General features: G+C 38.4%; 2 protein-coding genes across 2 annotated transcripts; one reads left to right on the top strand and one right to left on the bottom strand.

The window, feature by feature from the left end:
• The first annotated feature begins 2622 nt into the window (after positions 1 to 2622).
• LOC123769739 (apoptosis regulatory protein Siva) lies at positions 2623 to 16390 on the top strand. The gene is made up of 4 exons (XM_045760969.2): positions 2623 to 3235; positions 4837 to 5009; positions 12889 to 13055; positions 14136 to 16390. Exons 1-4 carry the CDS (start codon positions 3118 to 3120, stop codon positions 14176 to 14178), a joined length of 501 nt encoding a protein of 166 aa, XP_045616925.1. The 5' UTR covers positions 2623 to 3117; the 3' UTR covers positions 14179 to 16390.
• On the bottom strand, positions 15795 to 20816 carry LOC123769738 (transmembrane reductase CYB561D2). The gene is made up of 2 exons (XM_045760968.2): positions 20385 to 20816; positions 15795 to 17108 (listed from the first exon to the last, which is right to left on the bottom strand). Exons 1-2 carry the CDS (start codon positions 20499 to 20501, stop codon positions 16614 to 16616), a joined length of 612 nt encoding a protein of 203 aa, XP_045616924.1. The 5' UTR covers positions 20502 to 20816; the 3' UTR covers positions 15795 to 16613.
• Positions 20817 to 21286: the final 470 nt, after the last annotated feature.

Raw genomic sequence — 21286 nt, 5'->3', positions numbered from 1 at the left:
GATAGTGTTACTTGGCACACGTGAGGGTATGGAGGTCACACGCTTCCTCAGGGGTGTTGCACCATGCTGCAATAATGATAATTCCGTAATGTCCACTCCAAACTAGTATTTACACACATATAAGGTAATATCTAAATATTTGGAGGGGAAAGAGCTGCACTTACATGGAATTTTGGGTACGCCCGCAGCCTGACGACATGGCTGCCTATATTAATCATATTTAAGAGCTCTATAAATATTAATAAAAGGTAAAATGCCTGCCGAACTGGTGTCCGTGATTCTGGTAAGCTGCGTCCTCAATCTGGCATCGAAGGATGTTCGGATGCCGGCTGGATGAGCAGATTTTTTGGACCGCTTACGGAACACCACGCTTCTTGTTGGTAATGGCGAGAGACCTTCCCCTTTCCCCAAAGTCGCGCATGCGCAATAGCTCGCCATGAGGATTCGAGCATAAATTATATTTATTTATTAAAGCTAAATAGGGAAGGGGACGTGTATGAACACTCTTGATGATTTAGATAAATTCTTTATGCGGAGATGTTTAATGCTTACAGTGCACGTCAGTTAATGTAGACAGCACAAATAAAACAATACGGGCTTGGTGGTGGAAATGATGTTAGATTATGATATGATTTACTGGAACAGCGATTAAGCTGGGTAAGGAAATTCCAGTAAACTATTGTATACTAAAAGTAAACCTATTACTAAATTATTATTCCTAATAAAGGAAAGTAAATGGTTACATTGGTGTTAGATCTACAGGTATGTGGAAATTTTATCCCCCGTGCGTGGCTGAGTGGCTGACGCAACACAACACAATTCTAGGAGAAATTACATGATGTTCCACAACCTAATACAGTAAATTCTACAATACTAAACTACGTATTAGTAGTGTTAGTCAATTATTACTCTTAATACAGGAAATACATCCTGTTGTATTAAGGATTATTATATGAACATTAGAAGTGTATAAAGCCTAATACAGGAAATACATCCTGTTGTATTAGGGATGAAAATAACTGTTGGAAATTTCCAACAAGTCCTGACCCTCTTGCTCTAAATGTCACAGTGAATACTTCAACTAAATAAAGTCCATCTTTGGCTAACTGCCAACAAACTCACCCTCAACATTGACAAAACGTTCTATATTTTGTTTGGTAATGAATCCTCAGATCAAATTAATCTAAGACTAAACAATATCCAAATTAGTTTAGTTAGTAACAAGTTATTAGTAACAAAGTAGATGATAAATTCCTTGGGGTTCTCATCGATAACAAGCTGAATTTCCAGGGACACATTCTAAATATAGCAAAAAAAGTTTCTAAAACTGTTGGCATTCTTTCTAAGATCAGATATTATATACCTCGCCCTGGCCTGGTGACGCTCTATTATTCCCTCATCTATCCTTATCTCAACTATGGTATTTGTGCTTGGGGTTCTACTACCCAAAATCATTTACCTCCTCTAATTACTCAACACAAAGCTACTATTAGAACAATATATAACTCTAGCCCCAGATAGCACTCGGTACCCTTACTCAAATCTCTGAATATGTTAGATATTACGTCACTGCACATCCTCTCAAGTGCACTCTAAATATTTAAAACTCTGAATTGTAATGTCAATCATGACCTTAAATGCTTTTATAAAGTTGTAACAGAACCCATGAACACCCCACCAGAAACAAATACCTATTTGATATTCCAAGAGTGCGCCTTACCCAAACTAGAAATGCTCTACAAATCAAGGGACCCAGAATGTGGAATGACCTTCCCAATCATGTCAAAGGCTGTACCTCTCTCAACCAGCTTAAGATCTCTCTCAACCTCTCAAAGGCTGTATCTTTCTCAACCAGTTCTCAATATCATGTTTTTTTATTAATAGATTTAAGTATCCCCTTTGTAAGCCAAGGATTGTTTAGCCTTTTATTTGTGACTTGTTTCGTTAGCAAAGGACAGTGGGTGTTATAAAGGCTGAGAGTTTTTTGAAGAAATAATTGCACTGCTAGATTGATATGTCCCCAATGTTACCTAATTCGGACTCCCAGTTGATATTTGCAGCAGCAGCTATAACATTGCCTATAGAAGTTTTATTGTGCAGCCTAAAGCTTATCTTCCTTGTCTCTAGAGGTGGTTTATTAATGTTGGTTAGGAAAAATGTGGGGTAATGGTCTGTATTGCTATCAATGGTTATTCCTGAAGTAAGCGGAGAGGTTATGTTGGTCCAGATGTGATCAAGAGCCGTGGCCGTACTATCAGTAATTCTAATACGTCTAGTGATTAAGGGTATCAAGTTCAAGTTCAAGTATGTTTATTGAGATAAGCAATAAATACATCTCAAAGGGATAGAGTAGCTTAGGCTATTTCTACCCCCCTTTAAGGGTATGAGGAAGCAGGAATTCATGCAGTTAAGGAAACTAGCAGCAGGAGGGTTTTCAGGATCGCAGAGGTTATTATCTTATTATCATATTATTATTATTATATTTATTGTTATCATAATAATAATAATTATTATTATTTGGTGTCTTTCACCTTAAATAATAATATTATTAGCATTATTGTAATATTTAGTAATCTTATTGAGAAGTGAGATATAATTTAAGCCTGTAGACGCTGATGCATTTGTAAACATCAGATGGTAATTTTGGCGGGGCCTTGAGTGTCGCTGGAGGTGCGGAAGGACTGTTCGTAACATAGTACTGGTGACGGTGAGGAGTACTGGTCGACGGTGAGAAGTACTGGTGACGGCGAGGAGTACTGGCGACGGTGAGAAGTATTGGGCGACGGTGAGAAATACTGGGCAACGGTGAGAAGTACTGGGCGACAGTGAGAAGTACTGGGCGACAGTGAGAAGTACTGAGCGACGGTGAGAAGTACTGGGTGACTGAGAAGTCCTAGGCTGCAATTGGAAATATTGGGCCATTGAAGTGTTGAAACATTTTGGCCCTGTAAGGAGCATTGAGCTATTCCACAGTTTAAGAAGCATTGAATCAATCGACACTTTGAGGAATATTTAACCAGTCCACGGTTTGAGGAGTATTGAATCTTGCGACGACTTGAGGACTTTTGAATCGTTTGACCTCTTGCGAAGAGCATTGTATCGTTCGACCCAAGGAAGATGCCGAAGAGAGCATGTCCATTCGAGGAATCTTTCAGGCCGCAGCTCAAGGTTCACGTTGGAGTGAAAGAAGTGGAGTCTGGAGTCTTGAAAAAGGACAAGATGAAGGCTGTTTATGGTGAGAGAAAATGAGAGGGAGGGGGGGGCAGGGTTGTCTTCTCCTTTGGATACTTAATTATTGTCATGAATTCAATTATTATTCACCCCATTTCTTGAGGGTAATGTTTCATGTCATTTTAATAGAATAATTCAAAATTTGTTTTTCAAGTTCCTTCGTGTGTGTATTGGTTAGAACAAATGCTTCTTCCTAAATGAGGGATACATGGTTCAAATTCTGAGTATGGTGTGATGATTTGAGAAATGCATGTTATTATGTACATGAGGCAGATTGTCAACATTAATTCTTTTTTGTATTAAGATAACCTAACTTAAATTTTAAAACTAATCCTGCATATGCTAATTCAGCCTAACCTGCTTGATACCTGCTTGATGGGGTTCTGGGAGTTCTTCTACTCCCCAAGCCTGGTCCGAGGCCAGACTTGACTTGTGAAAGTTTGGTCCACCAGGCTGTTGCTTGGAGTGGCCCGCAGGCCCACATACCCACCACAGCCTGGTTGGTCCAGAACTTCTTTTAGAAAACAGTTTAGTTTTCTCTTGAAGATAATAATATAGCCCTATATAATTTTAACAATTAGTAAACAAGCTATTGCAAAATACCTGCATACAGTTGGACTATACCCATAATTGGGCACAGTGCCTACACCCTGTTCATTCCTATGTGCAGTTGGGCACAGTTCTTTTACTGTTCATTTCTGTTCCCAGCAGTTGTTGGGGACCTACATTTACGTAGGTAACAAAATTTATGTTCTAGAGGTAACATGCAAGGCTGGGCTTTATAATATGTGAACTGGAAGGGGAAATTCATAGTTATGTAATCGCTAGATAACACTCAAGTGAAGGAAATGTCTAAGTGTCTACAACTGATTTATTTTTACACTGCTGTCATGGACAGTGACATAACAAGCACTCAGTGGTGATGAACTCAATCAACTTAGTTCTTGACTCACAATCAGGGATCCCAGGATCGATGCCTGAGCATGGCTAAAATATTTTGGTAAGTTTCTTTTAACGTAATGCCTCTGTTCACCTAGCAGTAAATAGGTACCTGGGGGGGGGGTTAGGCAACTGTTGTGGGGTTGCATCCTGGAAAGGGTCAGTAGGAGGGTATTGAACAACCTCATTACAAATCTAAAATATATATACTGTATACACAGGCTTCCTCTTCTTGACAAAATAAATTATACAAATGGTGATGTAGCAAGCAGTTGGTGGTGATCACTCTATCAGCTATAGAAGACAATGATGTAATGAGCACTTTGTGATCACTGTTATCAACTATAGAAAATGGTGAGGTGACAGGCACTTGATGGTGATCACTCTACCAAATATAGCAGATGGTGATGTAAAAGCACTGTTATACTAATATCACTAGACATGTGTTTTCAGTGAATTTATCATAAATTATCAGTATTATGTTCTTTGCTTTAAGTGTTTTTTTCTTCATTATAGCTGTTAATGTTTAACACAAGTGATCAGATTTAGTTTTTCATCTTCAGATTTTTTTCCTTTTGAGATCTTCATTATTCATATAAATATTTTTTTGCATGGTTTAATCACCATGAGATGATAGAGATCTTTTAACACATTCCCCAATTTCAGATCGAACATTAAACCTCTTGTTCTGTGGTGCTAAAAATGTGATGAACAACAATGCAGTGGAAAAAATGGATGCCAGCCCTACTGGTCAGACGAACACCAACAGTCAAAACACCCTACATCAGCTGGTCTTGACCAGTGCTGGAACTCTTGCTCGACCTCAATCACTTTCACAGGTTAGCCTCATTAAGACTATTATCTATTTCTGAGTTATACAGGATTAATAAAACATTCTAGGTTTTGCTGTTTATTATGAACTGATCTTAGTGTAATTTTTCGATTCAACATCAACACGAGCATGGCAGATTTTGAAAGAAAAATTTACAACATCCACTCAGCCCCGGGTCCAGACTCTTTTAATTCATTATTTATAAAGAAATGCAAACTACCAATAGCACAGGCCATAGGCACTCTGTATAGTGTGGAGGAAGAGCTTCGACATGGGGGGGGGGGAGGTGGATACCAGATGCACTTAAATCAGCAGACATAACCCCCCTACACAAGGGAGGGAATAAAGCATTGGCAGTTGCACTAACGTCCCACATAATAAAAATATTTGAGAGTGATCAGGAGACAGGTCACCAATTTCATGGAGACCAATGACCTCCAGCTCAGGCCAACATGGATTTAGAGCAGGAAGATCATGTCTCTAGTAGCTACTTGACCACTATGACAAAATCACTGAGGCATTAGAAGAAAAACAAAATGCAGATGTGATGTTCACGGACTTTGCAAAGCCATTCGATAAATGTGACCATGGAGTGATAGCATACAAAATGAGGTCAATAGGAATAACTGGTAAACTAGGATGGTGAATATTAAATTTTCTGTCGAACAGAACACAAAGAGTAACAGTCAACTAAATAAAATCGAGTCCAAGTACAGTTAAAAGCTCTGTACCTCAGGGTACAGTCCTTGCCTCACTGCTTTTCCTAATTCTCATATCAGATAGACTCGAATACAAGTCACAGCTTCGTATCATCCTTTGCAGATGACACAAAAATCATTGTGAAAATTACCTCTGCTGAAGACATTGAAAAACTACAAGGGAATATTAATAAAGTTTTGACTGGGCAGCAGAAAATAACATGATGTTTAACCCTGAAAGGGCTCAACATAAAGGGCTGGAACCGAAAAAATATTTGATTTGTGAAAATTACTTATAAATGTTAAACAAATATTCAACTTACTGGTTTCAGCGTCGTGAAAGTTTCGTCAAAATATTTTCAGAAATTGATTTTAGGTGAATTATTTTTAAAAAGAAAAACGTTTTGTTGATAAGAACAGCTCCTATTAACTGGAACTGAGGGATAATGCAGTAATAGATCGGCAAGCTCCTGTCTGACACACAAAGAAGAAGAAAAGTAGTACAGTATGTGTCCACAAAATGGATATGCAGCTGGTGCCTTTATAGCATTACTGAGTAATACATAGCATTGCTGAGTAATACATAATAACACAAATAGTAATGTGTGAGTATGTTATTATGCTCTATTTTGTTATACATTATATCATATAAATACATTGCCCAATGTCAATATGTTATTTTCACCAATGTCCAAAAAAAATATTTTTTTAGGGGAATTTTTTTTATTTTTTTCCTCCTTTCATTGGACCAATTGGACACTGGACCAATTTCACTTTATCTTCACATAGTCAGAGATGCATATGAATTCTCCAGGATGTAAAGGTTACAACAAAATCGGATAATAAACAAAGGAGGAAAAAAGAAAAAGAAAAAATTCCCCTAAAAAAATAATTTTTTGGACATTGGTGAAAGTAACATATTGACATTGGGCAATGTATTTATACAATGTGCTTTAATATACCTACTAATCTCTCCCATCTCATTTTTCTTTTTTCTTGCAATGTATCTTTTATCATTTTATTAATTCTGCTTGAATTTACCTACTTAAAATTATCTGTTAGATTAACCCCTTAACTGTGCGGCCTCTAAATATGACAACCCCCCCCCCCCAGTGCACAGGAAATAAAATCTCTGGAAAAAATTCTTTTCTGTTTTTAAAGTGTCAAAAACCCTTCCCTGAGTAAGGGTATAGTAACAGAAGGTCGAAATTGTAAGTACAGTACTGTACTTTAGCTGCTATGGGGTCCGTAAGTTCGTGCGTGACGTCATCATTCCCTGGTCGCTCGGGGCAGGATGCACGACTTGCTGTGAATATATTTTTGTTCATTTTCTGCGCACAGTTCCAAATACATTTTATATGCTTTTACATGCCAATCATATGTATAATGAACATGTACACTATATTATGGCAGTAGAACATCCGTACTGTTCGAAGACACTGTGTTACGTGCATGACACATGTGTACATATATCCGGCACATATTTCCATTGTATTATGTTAATTTATGTATATATACAGTCTATTTACATATTATACACTATATACATTCACCATAAACACACTCAGAACTCCGTGAGTGTCAGCTGCCACACCTTCACTCCTCCAACATCCAGTCTCTCCCTCACTCCTCCAACATCTTACTCGCCAACATTGCTCCTTCCACCATACTGTTATTGTTTGTATTACACTATTTACTTATATTATGTATACCTATCTACATGTTTTATTCACCAGAACCATGCAAGTAAGCCGGTATTGTGTCCAAACTTTTCAGTGGCCACCATGCACTGCATGAGAAATCACACAGCAGCCAGCAGATGACGCTAAAATTACATCACCTCCCTCACCAAAATAGCTCCTCCCAACATACTCCTGTTGCTGTTACTACACCATATACACACATTGTATATACCCATGTACAAATGTGTTCACCATAGCGAACCACTAGGCTAGTATGATGAGCAAAACAAGAGTGGCTGCCACACAGTGAGGCTACCTTGATTCTCTCCCTCGCTCCCTCACCACAATTACTCCTCCCACAATACTACGCACAGTGCATATTATCACCACAGTCCTGCTGTTATCACAATACTGGTCACTAAATCCTGTAAATACATAATTGACCACAAGTTTATTTTGTAAAGGAACCTAAGAAGTCGTTTGAAGATTCCTAGATGGATGAAATAATGCTGTGGCGCTGTGGCTAACGCTGTGAACATCGTGAACATCATTGAATCACTAATATTTGAACATTGTACACAGTCATTATCACACTCAGGCTCTTCTGTAATACTGTCATGGCTAAATAATACAAATTATATATATATTTTGACATTATTAGGCGATGCTGTGGTCACAAGCTGAACAGCAGTGGTTAGCTGCTGTGCTGTGAGCTCATGCTGCGTGCGCTGGCCTTGGTTGCTCACTCACTACTGAGGCTCTCACACCCGGGAATGTGGACCACGATTTTTTTTAAAGATGGCGTCTGTTTACAAGAGCCCTGTGGAAGCTGATGTGAACCCCATGTAGCCGTAGGAGTTTTGAATGGAATGTGAAAAATACAAATACCCGGAGGCGCGTAGCGCACCCCAGACGTGGGCCTGCAGGCACGTTGCACAGTTAAAGGGTTAAGGACCTGCCCGAAACGCTGTGCATACTAGTGGCTTTACAAGATTGTAAATACCATGCTATGTATCCTCTCAAACCCAATGTACCTTCTTGTATATAAATAAATAAAATAAAATAAATAAATAAAATAAATAATAAATAAAAGCATTTGATCAAGTTGAGAAACTATGTACCATGTCCATACATACATGTATGTATTGTGCCATTTAAGGGTTAATAGTGATAAATTCCAGGTACTCAGGTACGGTAAAATGAAGACCTTAACCCCCAAGCTGCTAAGAGGTACTGAGGAGATTTACACCCCTGTGTGCAAGAAAAAAAATTCTAAATTTTTTTTCATCTTTCTAAAATTGTTATTTTGTGTTCCCTGAGCACGGGAAAAAAATTGTAGGTGACATATTTTGACCGCAATAGCACGAGGAAGTCTGGCAAAATGTGAGTGTTGACAGAGCAGTCGTCAGAGCTGGTCAGCATCACCCGAGCTGTCAGATGGGAGTTGCCACAAAGATATTATTATCTAATTATATCAATGTCTCCGATTGATTTTTTCTTAGTTTTTTTGCAGCAATATTATTCAATCGTGTGTAATGTTATTTACATATACGTATTTACGTGTGATTTACATATACAGTACAGTGTAATAAAAGGGTGAATCATCGCTATACTCAAAAGCATGGTGTGCATATTAGTGATTTAATTATTATGTTCATAAAACAATAAACAAATAGTTTTGCTGTTATTACACTCTATACACAGGTTACATATAAGTATCTGCATGTTTTGTTTACCATAACGAACCACTAAGTTGGTATTTTGAGTCAAAAAGCAACGAGGAGTGACCGCCACACACCAGCCAGCCACACGCCACCACTCCCTCCCTCAACATCATCTCACTCGCCCACATTTTCCTCCCACCATCCAGTTTTTATTTTATTCACTATATACAGACATTATATATAAGTATCTACATGTATTGTTCCCCACAACTGTACAACTAAGCTGATATAGTTAGTTCAGGCACTAAGAGATGTCGCTACACACACAGTCAGCTGGCGGCTGCCTCCCTCACTCATTCAAGGTCAGGTGCACAAAAATTTCTCCCCCCAACAATACTGTTTATAGTGTTATTACACTATGTACACACACTTTATATATAGGTATCTACATGCACCGTAACTGTACACCTAAGCTTGTAGGATGCCCAAAGAGCATAGTGGCCACCCTCTACATAGCTAGACAAGTCATGCAGACGATTCCACTTCCGTCACCCAAATGGCTCCTCCCAACATAATCCTTTTGCTGTTATTACACTAATACACATATATATAAGTATCTACATTTGTGTTCACAATAGAGAACCACTGAGCTGGTATGGTGAAGCAGACAATAACAGGTGGCCACACAGTCAGTAAACGACGCTATCTCCCTCCCTCCCTCAGCATTTACTTCTCCCACACAGCGCTAATTATCACAACAATCCTGCTATTATCACAATCCTGGTCATTTTTATCACAGTCAGGGGTCATCTGTAATACTGTCATCGCTAAATAATAGCAGTTACATATTTGTTTTGACATTTTTAGGTGATGCTGTGGTCACAAGCTGAACAGCAATGCTCTTAGCTCATGCTGCGTGCGTCAGCCTTGGTTGCTCCCACAGTACTGTGGCTCTCACACCGGAGAATATTGCCCACGATTTTTTTTAAACATGGCTTCTGTTTACAAGAGCCCTGAGGAAGCTGATGTGAACCCCGTGTAGCCGCGGGCCATTTGAATCGTGGCCGGCACCCAATGATGTATACATACGCCATGCACACGGTGGGACATGTTACTCAGGGCTTGTTTATACACCATGCGCAGTTTAACAGTTAAACAAAATACAGGGTACAAAACACAATCAAATCTGCCCATAGTAGGAAAGCAGCATGCAAAGGATCTGGTAATAAAGATGTCTGACAACCTAATGTTTAGGGAGCTTAACCAAGCAAATATTGCTTCAACCAGAAAAATGATTGGATGTATTACGAGAACCTTCAAATCCAGGGATCCCATCACAATGGATATACTATTTAAATCACTTGTGCTGTCCTGTCTTGAGTACTGCTCAATACTCACTTTCTCCTTCAGAGAGGAAGAGATTGCTGAAATAGAGGGAATACAGAGAACGTATACAGCATACATAGACACGATAATGCACCTAAATTATTGGGATTGTCTCGAAGCTCTCCAAATGTACTCCCTAGAAAGAAAACAAAAGAGAGATAAAATAATATACACATGGAAAATACTGGAGGGCCAGGTCCCAAATCTACACAGAAAAATAACAACATACTGAAGTGAATGATATGGAAGAAAATGCAGATAGAACCAATAAAGAGCAGGGGTACCATGGGCACAATGGGAGATCACTGTATGAACATCAGAGGTCCACGGTTGCTCAACACACTTCCAGCAAGTATAAGAAATATTGGCAGAAAACATAGACACCTACAAGAGAAAACTAGATACTGTAGTTTTCTCCATGAAGTGCCAGACCAACCGGGCTGTGGTAGATATGTGGGCCTGTGAGCCACAGAAATGTTTCAGTGCATTTCCTAACACATAATGTCCATGGTAACCTAGATACCCAGGAGTTACAGCTTCTTATGAGTTGCATCCTGGTGAGGATTCGTTGTTCGACCCTGGGTGGAGACCTCTGTATAAATTTAACATGTATACTGGCTGTCTGTTCTTTTACAAAATGAATTATTATTACAGTACAGTATTAAGTATGTTTTTACCATATAACAAACTGCATTGAAGTTTAACCCTTAAGCTGCACAACACATCATATGATGGGTTGAGTGACTTGCTATAAATTGCGGATCCCATCATATGATGTATTGGAGTACTACGCAAGATTCAAACGGCCCGCGGATACACAGGGTTCACCTCACCTTCATCAGGGCTCTTGTAAACAGACGCCATTTAAAAAAAAATCGTGGGCCAAATTCCCGGGTGTGAGGGCTTCAGTATTGAGTGAGCCACCAAGCCTGACGCACGCAGCATGAGCTCACAGCATTGCTGTTCAGCTTGTGACCACAGCATTGCCTAAAAATGCCCTAATATACATGTTCATGCTATTATTTAGCAATGATATTATTACAGAAGACCCCTGACTGATAAAAATGACCAGGATTCTGATAATAGTAGGATTGTTGTGATAATTAGCGCTGTAGTGTGAGGAGTAATCTTGGTGGGGAGGGAGGTAGCATTGTCTGCTGACTCTGTGTGACCACCTTTTACTGTCTGGACTCACTATACCAGCTTAGTTGTTCACTATGGTGAACAAAACATGCAGATACTTGTACTGTATCTGTATATAAAAGCAAAAACAGTATGGTGGGAGGAGAATGGTGGCAAGTCAGGTGAGGTGAGGTGAGGGAGGGAGGGAGTGGCAGCCACTGCTACTCAGCATGCCAACTTAGTGGTTCGTTATGGTGAACACGAATGTAGATACTTATATATAACGTCTGTCTATAGTGAATAAAAGCAAAAACAGTATGGTGGGAGGAGAATGTGGGCGAGTGAGGTGTTGAGGGAGTGAGTGGCAGCGAGTGGCTGGCTGGTGTGTGGTGGTCACTCCTCGTTGCTTTTTGGCTCATAATACCAACTTACTGGTTCGTTATGGTGAACAAAACATGCAGATACTTATATATAACCTGTGTATATAGTGTAATAACCAACAGAATATTTGTTCACTGTTTGATGAACATAATAATTGAATCAACAATATGCACACCATATTTTTAAGTACAGCGATGATTCACTCATTTTATTATATAAGTATATCACACTACACCCTATTGAATAATATTACAGCAAAAAAAACTACGAAAAATCAGAGACATTGAAATAATTAGGTAATTATCTCTTTGTGGCCACTCCTGCCTGGAGCCGGTCGGCCGAGCGGACAGCACGCTAGACTTGTGATCCTGTGGTCCTGGGTTCGATCCCAGGTGCCGGCGAGAAACAATGGGCAGAGTTTCTTTCATCGCCCCTGTTACCTAGCAGTAAAATAGGTACCTGGGTGTTAGTCAGCTGTCATGGGCTGCTTCCTGGGGGTGGAGGCCTGGTCGAGGACAGGGCCGCGGGGACACTAAAAAAAAGCCCCGAAATCATCTCAAGATAACCTCAAGATAACAGCTGGGAGCAACAGACCATTTGGGATGCACGCTGAGTCGGCGCCTGTATTTTGCCAAACTTCCCAGCCCTATAGTGGGCAATATATGCCACTTACAATTTTTTTATTATTTTTCCCATGATCAGAGAACACAAATTAACAGGTTTAGAATTTTTTTTTTTTTTGGTATGTGCCTGTGGGTGACAAATGCTAATTAGTCCTGAGCAACACAAGGGTTAATATATGAAAGGGTACTACTTTATTCACTGACATGATTTAAAAAAAAACAAATATTCAACATAGTAATAAATTTTGTGTATTCTATTGTAATTTGAGAATGTACTAATAAACTCTATATTTTTAGAATTAATTTTCTACATATTTATATCCTAAACAGAAACTGCCATCCCAACCAAACACCACTAATACGTGTGTCAGCTGCCATAAAGTGGCAACATTGCCACGACCGCCTTGTGGCTACTGTGAATGCAAGCTTTGCGACTCGTGTACACGGACCTGTCATTTCTGTGGAGGAAACTTTTGTCCAAAGTGCTCTCTTACTGTGTAAGTTTCATAGGGTTATTTTTTAGTAGGTGAAGTTGTAAGTACTGTTGTGCCTTGTTATTCAGTGTTATTGCTCTTGGGGCTCCAAGTTCATGTTTAGGTCATCTTGGTGCCTGTTTTATCTTGCAGTCAATTATATTCCTTTTCCAGGTAAATCAAACAGATTAAGTATGGTCAGTTTTTTCATTCATTCATTCACTGTAGAGAATAAGTCACAAATACGTGGCTCAACACTCACAATCCAATCCACGTATATGAAATAAGAGTGACTGCATTTTGGGTCATCTCGCACCCTTATCTGTTTTTCAACTTAATGGTGGTCCAGCACGAACTTTTATTTTGTTTGTGTGGGTTGGGTATCTGAGTTCATTCACTCTAAGCTCAAGGGGAGCAAATTCCACTGTTAATTCCTTGCGGTGTTCTCTGGTTATTTTCATAGTGGAGATACAGCACGCAAACATGGGCAACTCGGCATAAAGACAATGTTCAGTAACCTAACTTGGTTTAATACCTGGCCCCAGGCCTAAATCCTGACCTAACTAACCCTCAAGTTAAAGAGGTGAAGAATACTTAATTATGAGAAAGCCCTTAAGATGATAATAATAATAATAATAATAATTTTTATTTAGGCAAAGGTACATTCATAAAGAGATTTTACAAAGTTTGTTGGCTTTATAGATAAGAGCTAGTACATACAATGCCTAAAGCCACTATTACGCAAAGCGTTTCGGGCAGCATACGTGTGTTAGCTGATAACTGCACAGCACTTAGAAGAGACATGATAGGGTCAGAGCAAAGGCATGGTACACTACTCCTTGAACCATCAGCAGCTGGACACTGACCCTACAAGAAGCAAGGCTGTTTCTGTATCAATGGTGGTTTAAGGGAAAGGGAAGATGTTTAACTTGGGAAACAGTGGCATTGCTTGAATATATTTCATTATAATTTACCTTTTAAAAAATATGCTTTACAGTGGAGTTTGTATTTTTTATAATATTTCCCATATCAATTTTTAATTATCTCCAGTGATAAAAAGAGGTTGTCTGATAAAAATTTAATGAACATATTTTTGTCTTTCAGGTACCTTGAAGACGAGAAAACTGTGTGTTTAAGTTGCTGCTAGACTGTTGATCTTTATATTTATTTCACATTTAAGTAAGCAGTTATAATTGTTACGAGTAATAAAGTGGCTTTTAATGATAATACATTATTAACAATAATAATAGTGCCCATCCCCTATGTGTGGGAACTGGGTAATCATAATGAATGAATATTATGAATTCAATAATTTACGGTACCTGAATGTCCTCTTTAAGTAATGTAAAGTGTGATTAATGAAATCTAGATACATTAGTACTGTATTTGGTAGAATATTTAAGGGATAGAATGAGTAGTTCACAGTGTAGGTCAATACTTATATAAACTACTTAATGGTATCTTTGTATATAAAATGTCTTATGATTGTCATAAGGATATTGTTCACGTCCTAGTTTGATGCCATACATGCTGTACATTCATTAGCTTACACTTTGCAACTTTTAAGGCTTCAATGCATAGCTAAGATGTTAGTGTAACATTCATTTGGTTCTTCATCCTTTCCTACCAATCTTGTTTCCTCATTCATTTTGGTAATTTTAGATTTTAAAACTTTTTATAATAGTTATTTTTCTCAACTTTTAATCAGTTTTCAATATAAAATATAAGATGTGTAGAGTATTTTTGCTCTTCCATTAACACTGCGAATTCTCATAATAGTAATGAGATTGTTTATAAGTTGGCACTCAAAACTGGTTGCAGGCCATAGGTGTTGAAGCATGGGACACTGCAATTAAGAAGGGGGAATTTTGCATTTATTCTAATTTGCATTCCAATTCATTTTTTTAACCAGATATTCCTCAAATGCTGTCATTGTAGGCACATTTTGGATGAAGTTCCTCTTGGACTGGTCGGTACGGTGATTTACTCGTTTCGTGAAGGTTGCTATTCCACCTGCAGTGTCACAGCAGTTGGGCAATGTTCTTTTATTGTCTTCCTATCCCTTCCCTGTGCTATATAATCACACACACTTAGGTTGCTTTGTGCACAAAAGAGCAATTATATTTTAGACAAATATTTCAGTAGTGGTGATGGGAGTGCAGTAAAGTTATTTTGATAACAGTTACAAGTCCTTCCAGGACACTGGTTAATTGTTGAGCTCCTTGTATGTGGCTGTTTAGACGAGGCCATACACTGTTGCATGTGGTGTTAGCAGCCCCAGTTACCTTGGTACAATATTGTGAAGTCTGACATATGTTAGCCCAGACACTGATAACATGCGGCATCTTATCATCAGATATGTGAACTAAACAGCACGTTTCAGGGTAGAAATTGGAAAGATTAAGGATAGTAATGAATTTGGTGAATAGTTATATACAAAATGAAGTTATACTTATAATAACACTTGCAGAATCTTTCATATCTTATGTTTAGGAAAAATTTAGGGATTTTTCACAATAGCTGGAATTGTGGGAGTAATTTAGGAAAACATGCCATGTAAGTGTATTAAAACAAGGTAAGAGATATAAAATATTTAATGGCACGTTATTAATAATTCATAGTACAGTTCTGGTGTTCTACTATTCTATGTACTATACATCACCATATTCCAGCAACTATCCACAACAGTTCCCCAGCACTCCATAAGACTATGTGGATATAGCTCAAATATTAAAAACTTATTGGAAAAGAAAACATTTGTGATATAAAAACTAACATTTTTATTGAATAAAGTTTGATACTGTAATACTTTTTACATGTTTATTATACAGTATTTAAATTATCCTACTGAACTGATTTTGTGCGAAAACGCTTTTTGTGATATACTCGAGGAGAAAAGCACTCGTGCAGTTAGATAACAACTGAAAAGTGCTTGGTTTGATTCCCACGGCAGGACATACATTATGGCACATTTCCTCTCGCCTAATGCCTCTAGCAGTAAGTAGATATCAAGAAATTAGGCAACTGTTGTTGCTTGCATTTTGAGAATGGTAAATAAGTGGCCTAGGATGATTCTTAATGAGCCTAACAGATTCTTGTCCCTAACAATGGGAAATATTATACCAAAACAATGTTATAAATGATGTTGCTTGTATGATACAATAAAGAAACACTAAAAGGGTAGCTTGATTCTATTTCTTGTATGCTTGCATGTATCCCATTATGAACATAATTTAGCATAATATTTGTTATATATTTTCATTTTATAAAAATACTAAATTGCAGTATCATTTACATTGTTACTAAACATTTTAGGAGAAGTCTAATTAGTGATACCATAATAAAAAATAAGTACTGTACTGTATCTTTGTCTAAGCATGCTTGTAACAGATAAGGCTTGATTACAGGATCATATATAGTGTACTTTGTACAATAATCCTAATTCTAGGCCAGTTACACAACAAAATTTAACTCCTAGAATTTATGAAAATAAATGGTAGGAAACAAAGAAAATTGTAAGTCTTGGAAATATTATTTTGGCAGTGTATTGTGCAGTGTTTAACAGAAACAATACTTTTAAGGTTACCCAGGAATACCACCATACTTGGTTAAAAGTTTCTTGCCAACTATGAGCACTAACAAAATGTGCAGTCCTAGTGATGAGTAGAAAGCCAGCCGTGAAGCATTATCTTGAAACCATGTGGTACAGAGCCCAAGTACAATTGTCACCATGCTGGTTGTAAACATAAACATACCAAACAGTCCATGGTTGGCTTTCACAGTCTTAACTTGCATGATACTTTTCAAGAGTTTGGGATATTTAGCAAATACTCCTGCATTCAGCTGGACCCACAGGAGTACAGATGCAGCAAGTCCTACACACCCATGCCAGGATACAAAATGAGGCTTATTGTTAAGCTCCTTGTTATAGTATATGGCTGCAAAGCCAACACCATGCACTGTTGCTACCAGTATTAGCACCACCCAGTGAGCTGTTATCTTGGTACTGTGAACTCTGCCAGCTGCCAGTCCTGACTTGGAGAACATAAATACAGCTTCTGTCATCAAACCTGTGAACTAAATATCATATTTCAGTAAAGGATTTCAAGAGATTTTGGATAGTACAAATTAATAAGTTCAAATGTTTAAAATTGCAGTCTTTGTATAGCATACAAAGTGCTTACATTAAGTGGATAAGATAAGCAGAGTGATGAGATGTAAAAAAAATTACAAATAATTAAACAACTACAGTACTTACTCTATACAGTATATTATCAAAAAGTCACTAAGCCAGGGAAAATTCTTTAGCACCATCAGTGTTGTGGGATATTCAAAAAGTCAGGCTGTCAGTACTAGGTACTGTATAGAGAACAGAGGTATGAGTTACAAAAAAGGCTACAGGAATTAAACCTCACATCCCTGGAAGATGGAAGTTATGAGAGATATAATCGCCACCTACAAAATTCTGAGATAATTTGGCAGGGTGTGTACACACACTATTTAGTAGTGACGGAACACGAACAAGGAGACAGAGGTGGAAACCGAGTACCCAAATGAGTCGTAGAGATTCCTTTCCAAGGACCCTAGAGCAGGGAATAGAAGGTAGGGACGAGGATGCAGAAATATAGAGCTAGGGGCTGGATACAAGTCAAAGACGGGGAGAATAAAGATCGGTGGCCCAACCACCGTGGATATGACTTGCAGCTGACGCTGTAGGGTGGAATTCTCATGGATGCTCTGACACAGGACTGGTAGTTGAAGGCAATCGATGGTGAGTGTTGCTAGCCTTTCTTCATTCTTTTTTTGGTCTTCATTTTTCATTCTTCTTTCTACTACTACCAGCTTTCTTAGGTAAGTTTTCTTCTTACTACTACTTCTTCTTTGCCATGGGAATAGCAGAAGTCGTTACCATCTTACTTCTCGTTGACATTGCTGTGCTGTCGTTAAAAGTGATGTTCAGTAGGAAGTCATCAGATGAGTAGTGAGCCTTCCGCTGAGGAGGAGGGGATGGTGTTCCAACTGAGACAACTTCATCTGATGAATCAGTAGCCGAGGTAGTGGTTCTTGTTGGTTGAGTAGATGCGGGCTGGCTCTGTTGGGGCGACGGTTCAGTTTTCTTGAGTGCATCAATCCTCTGCTGCCTCCAGGTGGAGATTTTCGAATACTTAACAAAGAATATGGGGTCAATAAGGTCAAGGGTGTATTAGTGTCACAACGGTAAGGTAACAGACTGCAGTCGTAGAAAGGTACCACTACTTCTTGCTCTCCTTTAGATCTTCTTCATACTCACGGTTCCAGTCCAGAATGTTGTCACGTTTCTTCTCAGGTAGCATCGATGCGGTTGTGTATGAAGCGGTGCTTCACAGGTCTGTCAGGATCGTCGTCTGGCGCTGAGAAAGCTGCAGTTTCTCCAGGAGAAAGCCACAGAAATATTACAAAGATTTTTTTAAAATCTTTGAGGCCGAAAATTAAAGAAGCTGAGAAAGCCTCTCCAGTCACAGAGATATTACAAAGAATTTTTTCAGTCAGGGTAGTTAACAAATGGAATGCATTATGCAGTAATGTGGTGGAGGCAGATTCCATACACAGTTTCAAATGTAGATATGATATATCCCAATAGGCTCAGGAACCTATACACCATTATGCATTAAATATGCAAAAACTAAAAAAAATAGGCGATATGATCACTACGTACAAAATAGTAACAGGAATCAATAAAATTGATAGGAAAGAATTCATGAGACCCGGAACTTCAAGAACAAGAGGTCATAGATTTAAACTAACGAAACAAAGCTGCCGGAGAAATATAAGAAAATTCACTTTTGTAAAGAGTGGTAGACGGTTAGAACAAGTTAGGTGAGAAGGTGGTGGAGGCCAAAACCGTCAGTAATTTCAAAGCGTTATATGACAAGGAGTGCTGGGAAGGTGGGACACCACAAGTGTAGCTCTCATCCTGTAACTACACTTGGGTAATTACCAGTTGATAGGTGGGACCAAAAAGCCGAAGCTCAACCCTCACAGGCACAACTAAATTTGTAGAGAAAAGAAGCCTAAGGAATTAGGCAAAAGGTGAGTATATGGCATTTGAAGTGAAAAAAAAAATAAAACATCAAGTGATATTTATATTAAAATACAATTTAGTGCACTAGATAATTATAACAAATATATATTTTAAAGGATACTAGAATCTATATGAATAATTTAAGCAAACATGTATTATAAAGTTTAATTAAATAAATGTAAAGTGTAAAAATATATATGCTCATAAAATAATTAGATTAACTGGTAATACCAGATTGTAGATCTGATCAGTTTGAGCCAGTATTGCCATCAATTGCAGCTAAACATTTCACCAATTAGGTTCATAGTTATTAGATGATTAAATATCAAAGAAACATGGTTAGACATTTCAGTAATTTCCATGCAAACTTATGCCACAATACTTTTTCTGGTTAAAGTTGTTTGCTTATGAAATGCAACATTTAAATGTTTTGCTACATTACAAATTGTACTGTGTACTAATGTTGGTAAATATTTACAGTAACAGTGAAAATTATAAACAAATGAAAATAACTTTTTGTATTCATGCCAGTATAAAAAACATAAAATGTCTTGAACAGTGGACTAAATTATATGCATACTGTACAATGCACTGCCATCACTGGGAGTCATCAAACTGTCTCTTGTTTTTACATAGACCTGTACAAGATTATACAGACTGATTAGTAGGCTTAGCACTCTCCTGTCTCACAGTGCCTATTGCACAATGTCACAAAGCCTAATTATTACTGGACGAATGGGCAAGCATAAAATGGTTTGTGCCTAGTCATTCTTCCTTTCCTAGGGCTCAAATACAAGTTAATATAATAATTGATTGTGCCTAGAGCATACCTGGAGAGGGTTCTGGGAGGTCTTCTACTCCCCGAGCCTGGCCTGAGGCCAGGCTTGACTTGTGATGTTGGGGGCGAGGCAGCCAGAGTGTATCATACACGTCAGGTTTATATCAAGGGCTCCCCCCCCCTCCCCTTACCCCAAGGTTAAATTACTGAGCCCATCCAAGATGCAACCCCACAACAAGCTGACTAACTCCTGAGTACATACTTAGTACTAAGTGAACAGGTACATTAAGTGATAGGAAATGTGCCCAACCATTTTTGTCCTGCCCGGGTTTTAAACCCAGATTTCTCAAATGAGTTGAGAACGATCCCGACTGTCCTACCGGGACCCCCTCTCCATATACAGCTCCAGATACAAGAGATGCTGCTCCAGTCTCATTATATTACTTGGCTGATAAAATTCACCGACGCGAGAAATCTCATATTTAATAAGAAGAATGACACACTAGTTCCTTACAGCGAGGGTCATACAGACTGGGTGCCAGGAGAAGAGAGAGGAGCCGGGCTTCGCCACCCACGCCACGTAGCTCAAGAACACGCCCACGACCCCCACACGGACCCACGCCGCCACCATCTCCAGCCACCTCCTCTGCAGATCTTTTATTTATAATACGCTCCTTTATGCACCTCCCCACTTAATCCGTGCAGTATGCATAAGGATTATCTCCTTTAGATGTCTAGTTGTCTTATTGCGTCTCCCTGCAGATATTTCTTTGGTATGTGAAGTGAAGATTTTCTCCTCCTTTTAATTGCTCGAATGGTATTGATGGGAGACAGCGTCAATGTTAACGAAGACGTCTTGAGTGTTGTTTTTTGGAGTCAGGCGTCTTCCTAGAGACATTTACCCCCTTATTGTTGTTGTTGACGTCGCCCGAGGAGGGGATACGACCTAGTCACCGCGAGGATACCGCACTAAAATATTCAATTCACATTTAGATTTAGATTTAGATTTTTTTATTCAGGTAAGGTACATACATTGAAGAGGAGTTACAAACATAATGTTGGAATTTAAAGATAGAGCTAGTACATGCAATACCTAAAGTCACTGGTACGCATAGCGTTTTGGGCAAGGTGAGTTTGGGGAACACTTAGACTAAAACTTAATAGTAATTGAGCTTATTGAGCTTAATGTATAAATTGTGTTGAAAAAATACAAAATAAAAAAAGGGGGGAACATGGCAGAAAATAGCAATTTTATAAGTTGGTGAACATACTGCATTGTTTAAAAAAGTAAGACATGGGTTGACATTTAGGGGTAAGGAAGGTTACATGGAGTTTATTAGGTAGTATTTAGTTTTTATCTTAAAGTGGATAAGAGAGGTACAGTTTTTGACATGATTGGGAAGGTCATTCCACATT

The sequence above is a fragment of the Procambarus clarkii genome, chromosome 45, assembly GCF_040958095.1.
Source record: "Procambarus clarkii isolate CNS0578487 chromosome 45, FALCON_Pclarkii_2.0, whole genome shotgun sequence".
Lineage (NCBI taxonomy): Eukaryota > Metazoa > Arthropoda > Malacostraca > Decapoda > Cambaridae > Procambarus > Procambarus clarkii.
This window is presented reverse-complemented; position numbering and strand designations above follow the sequence as displayed.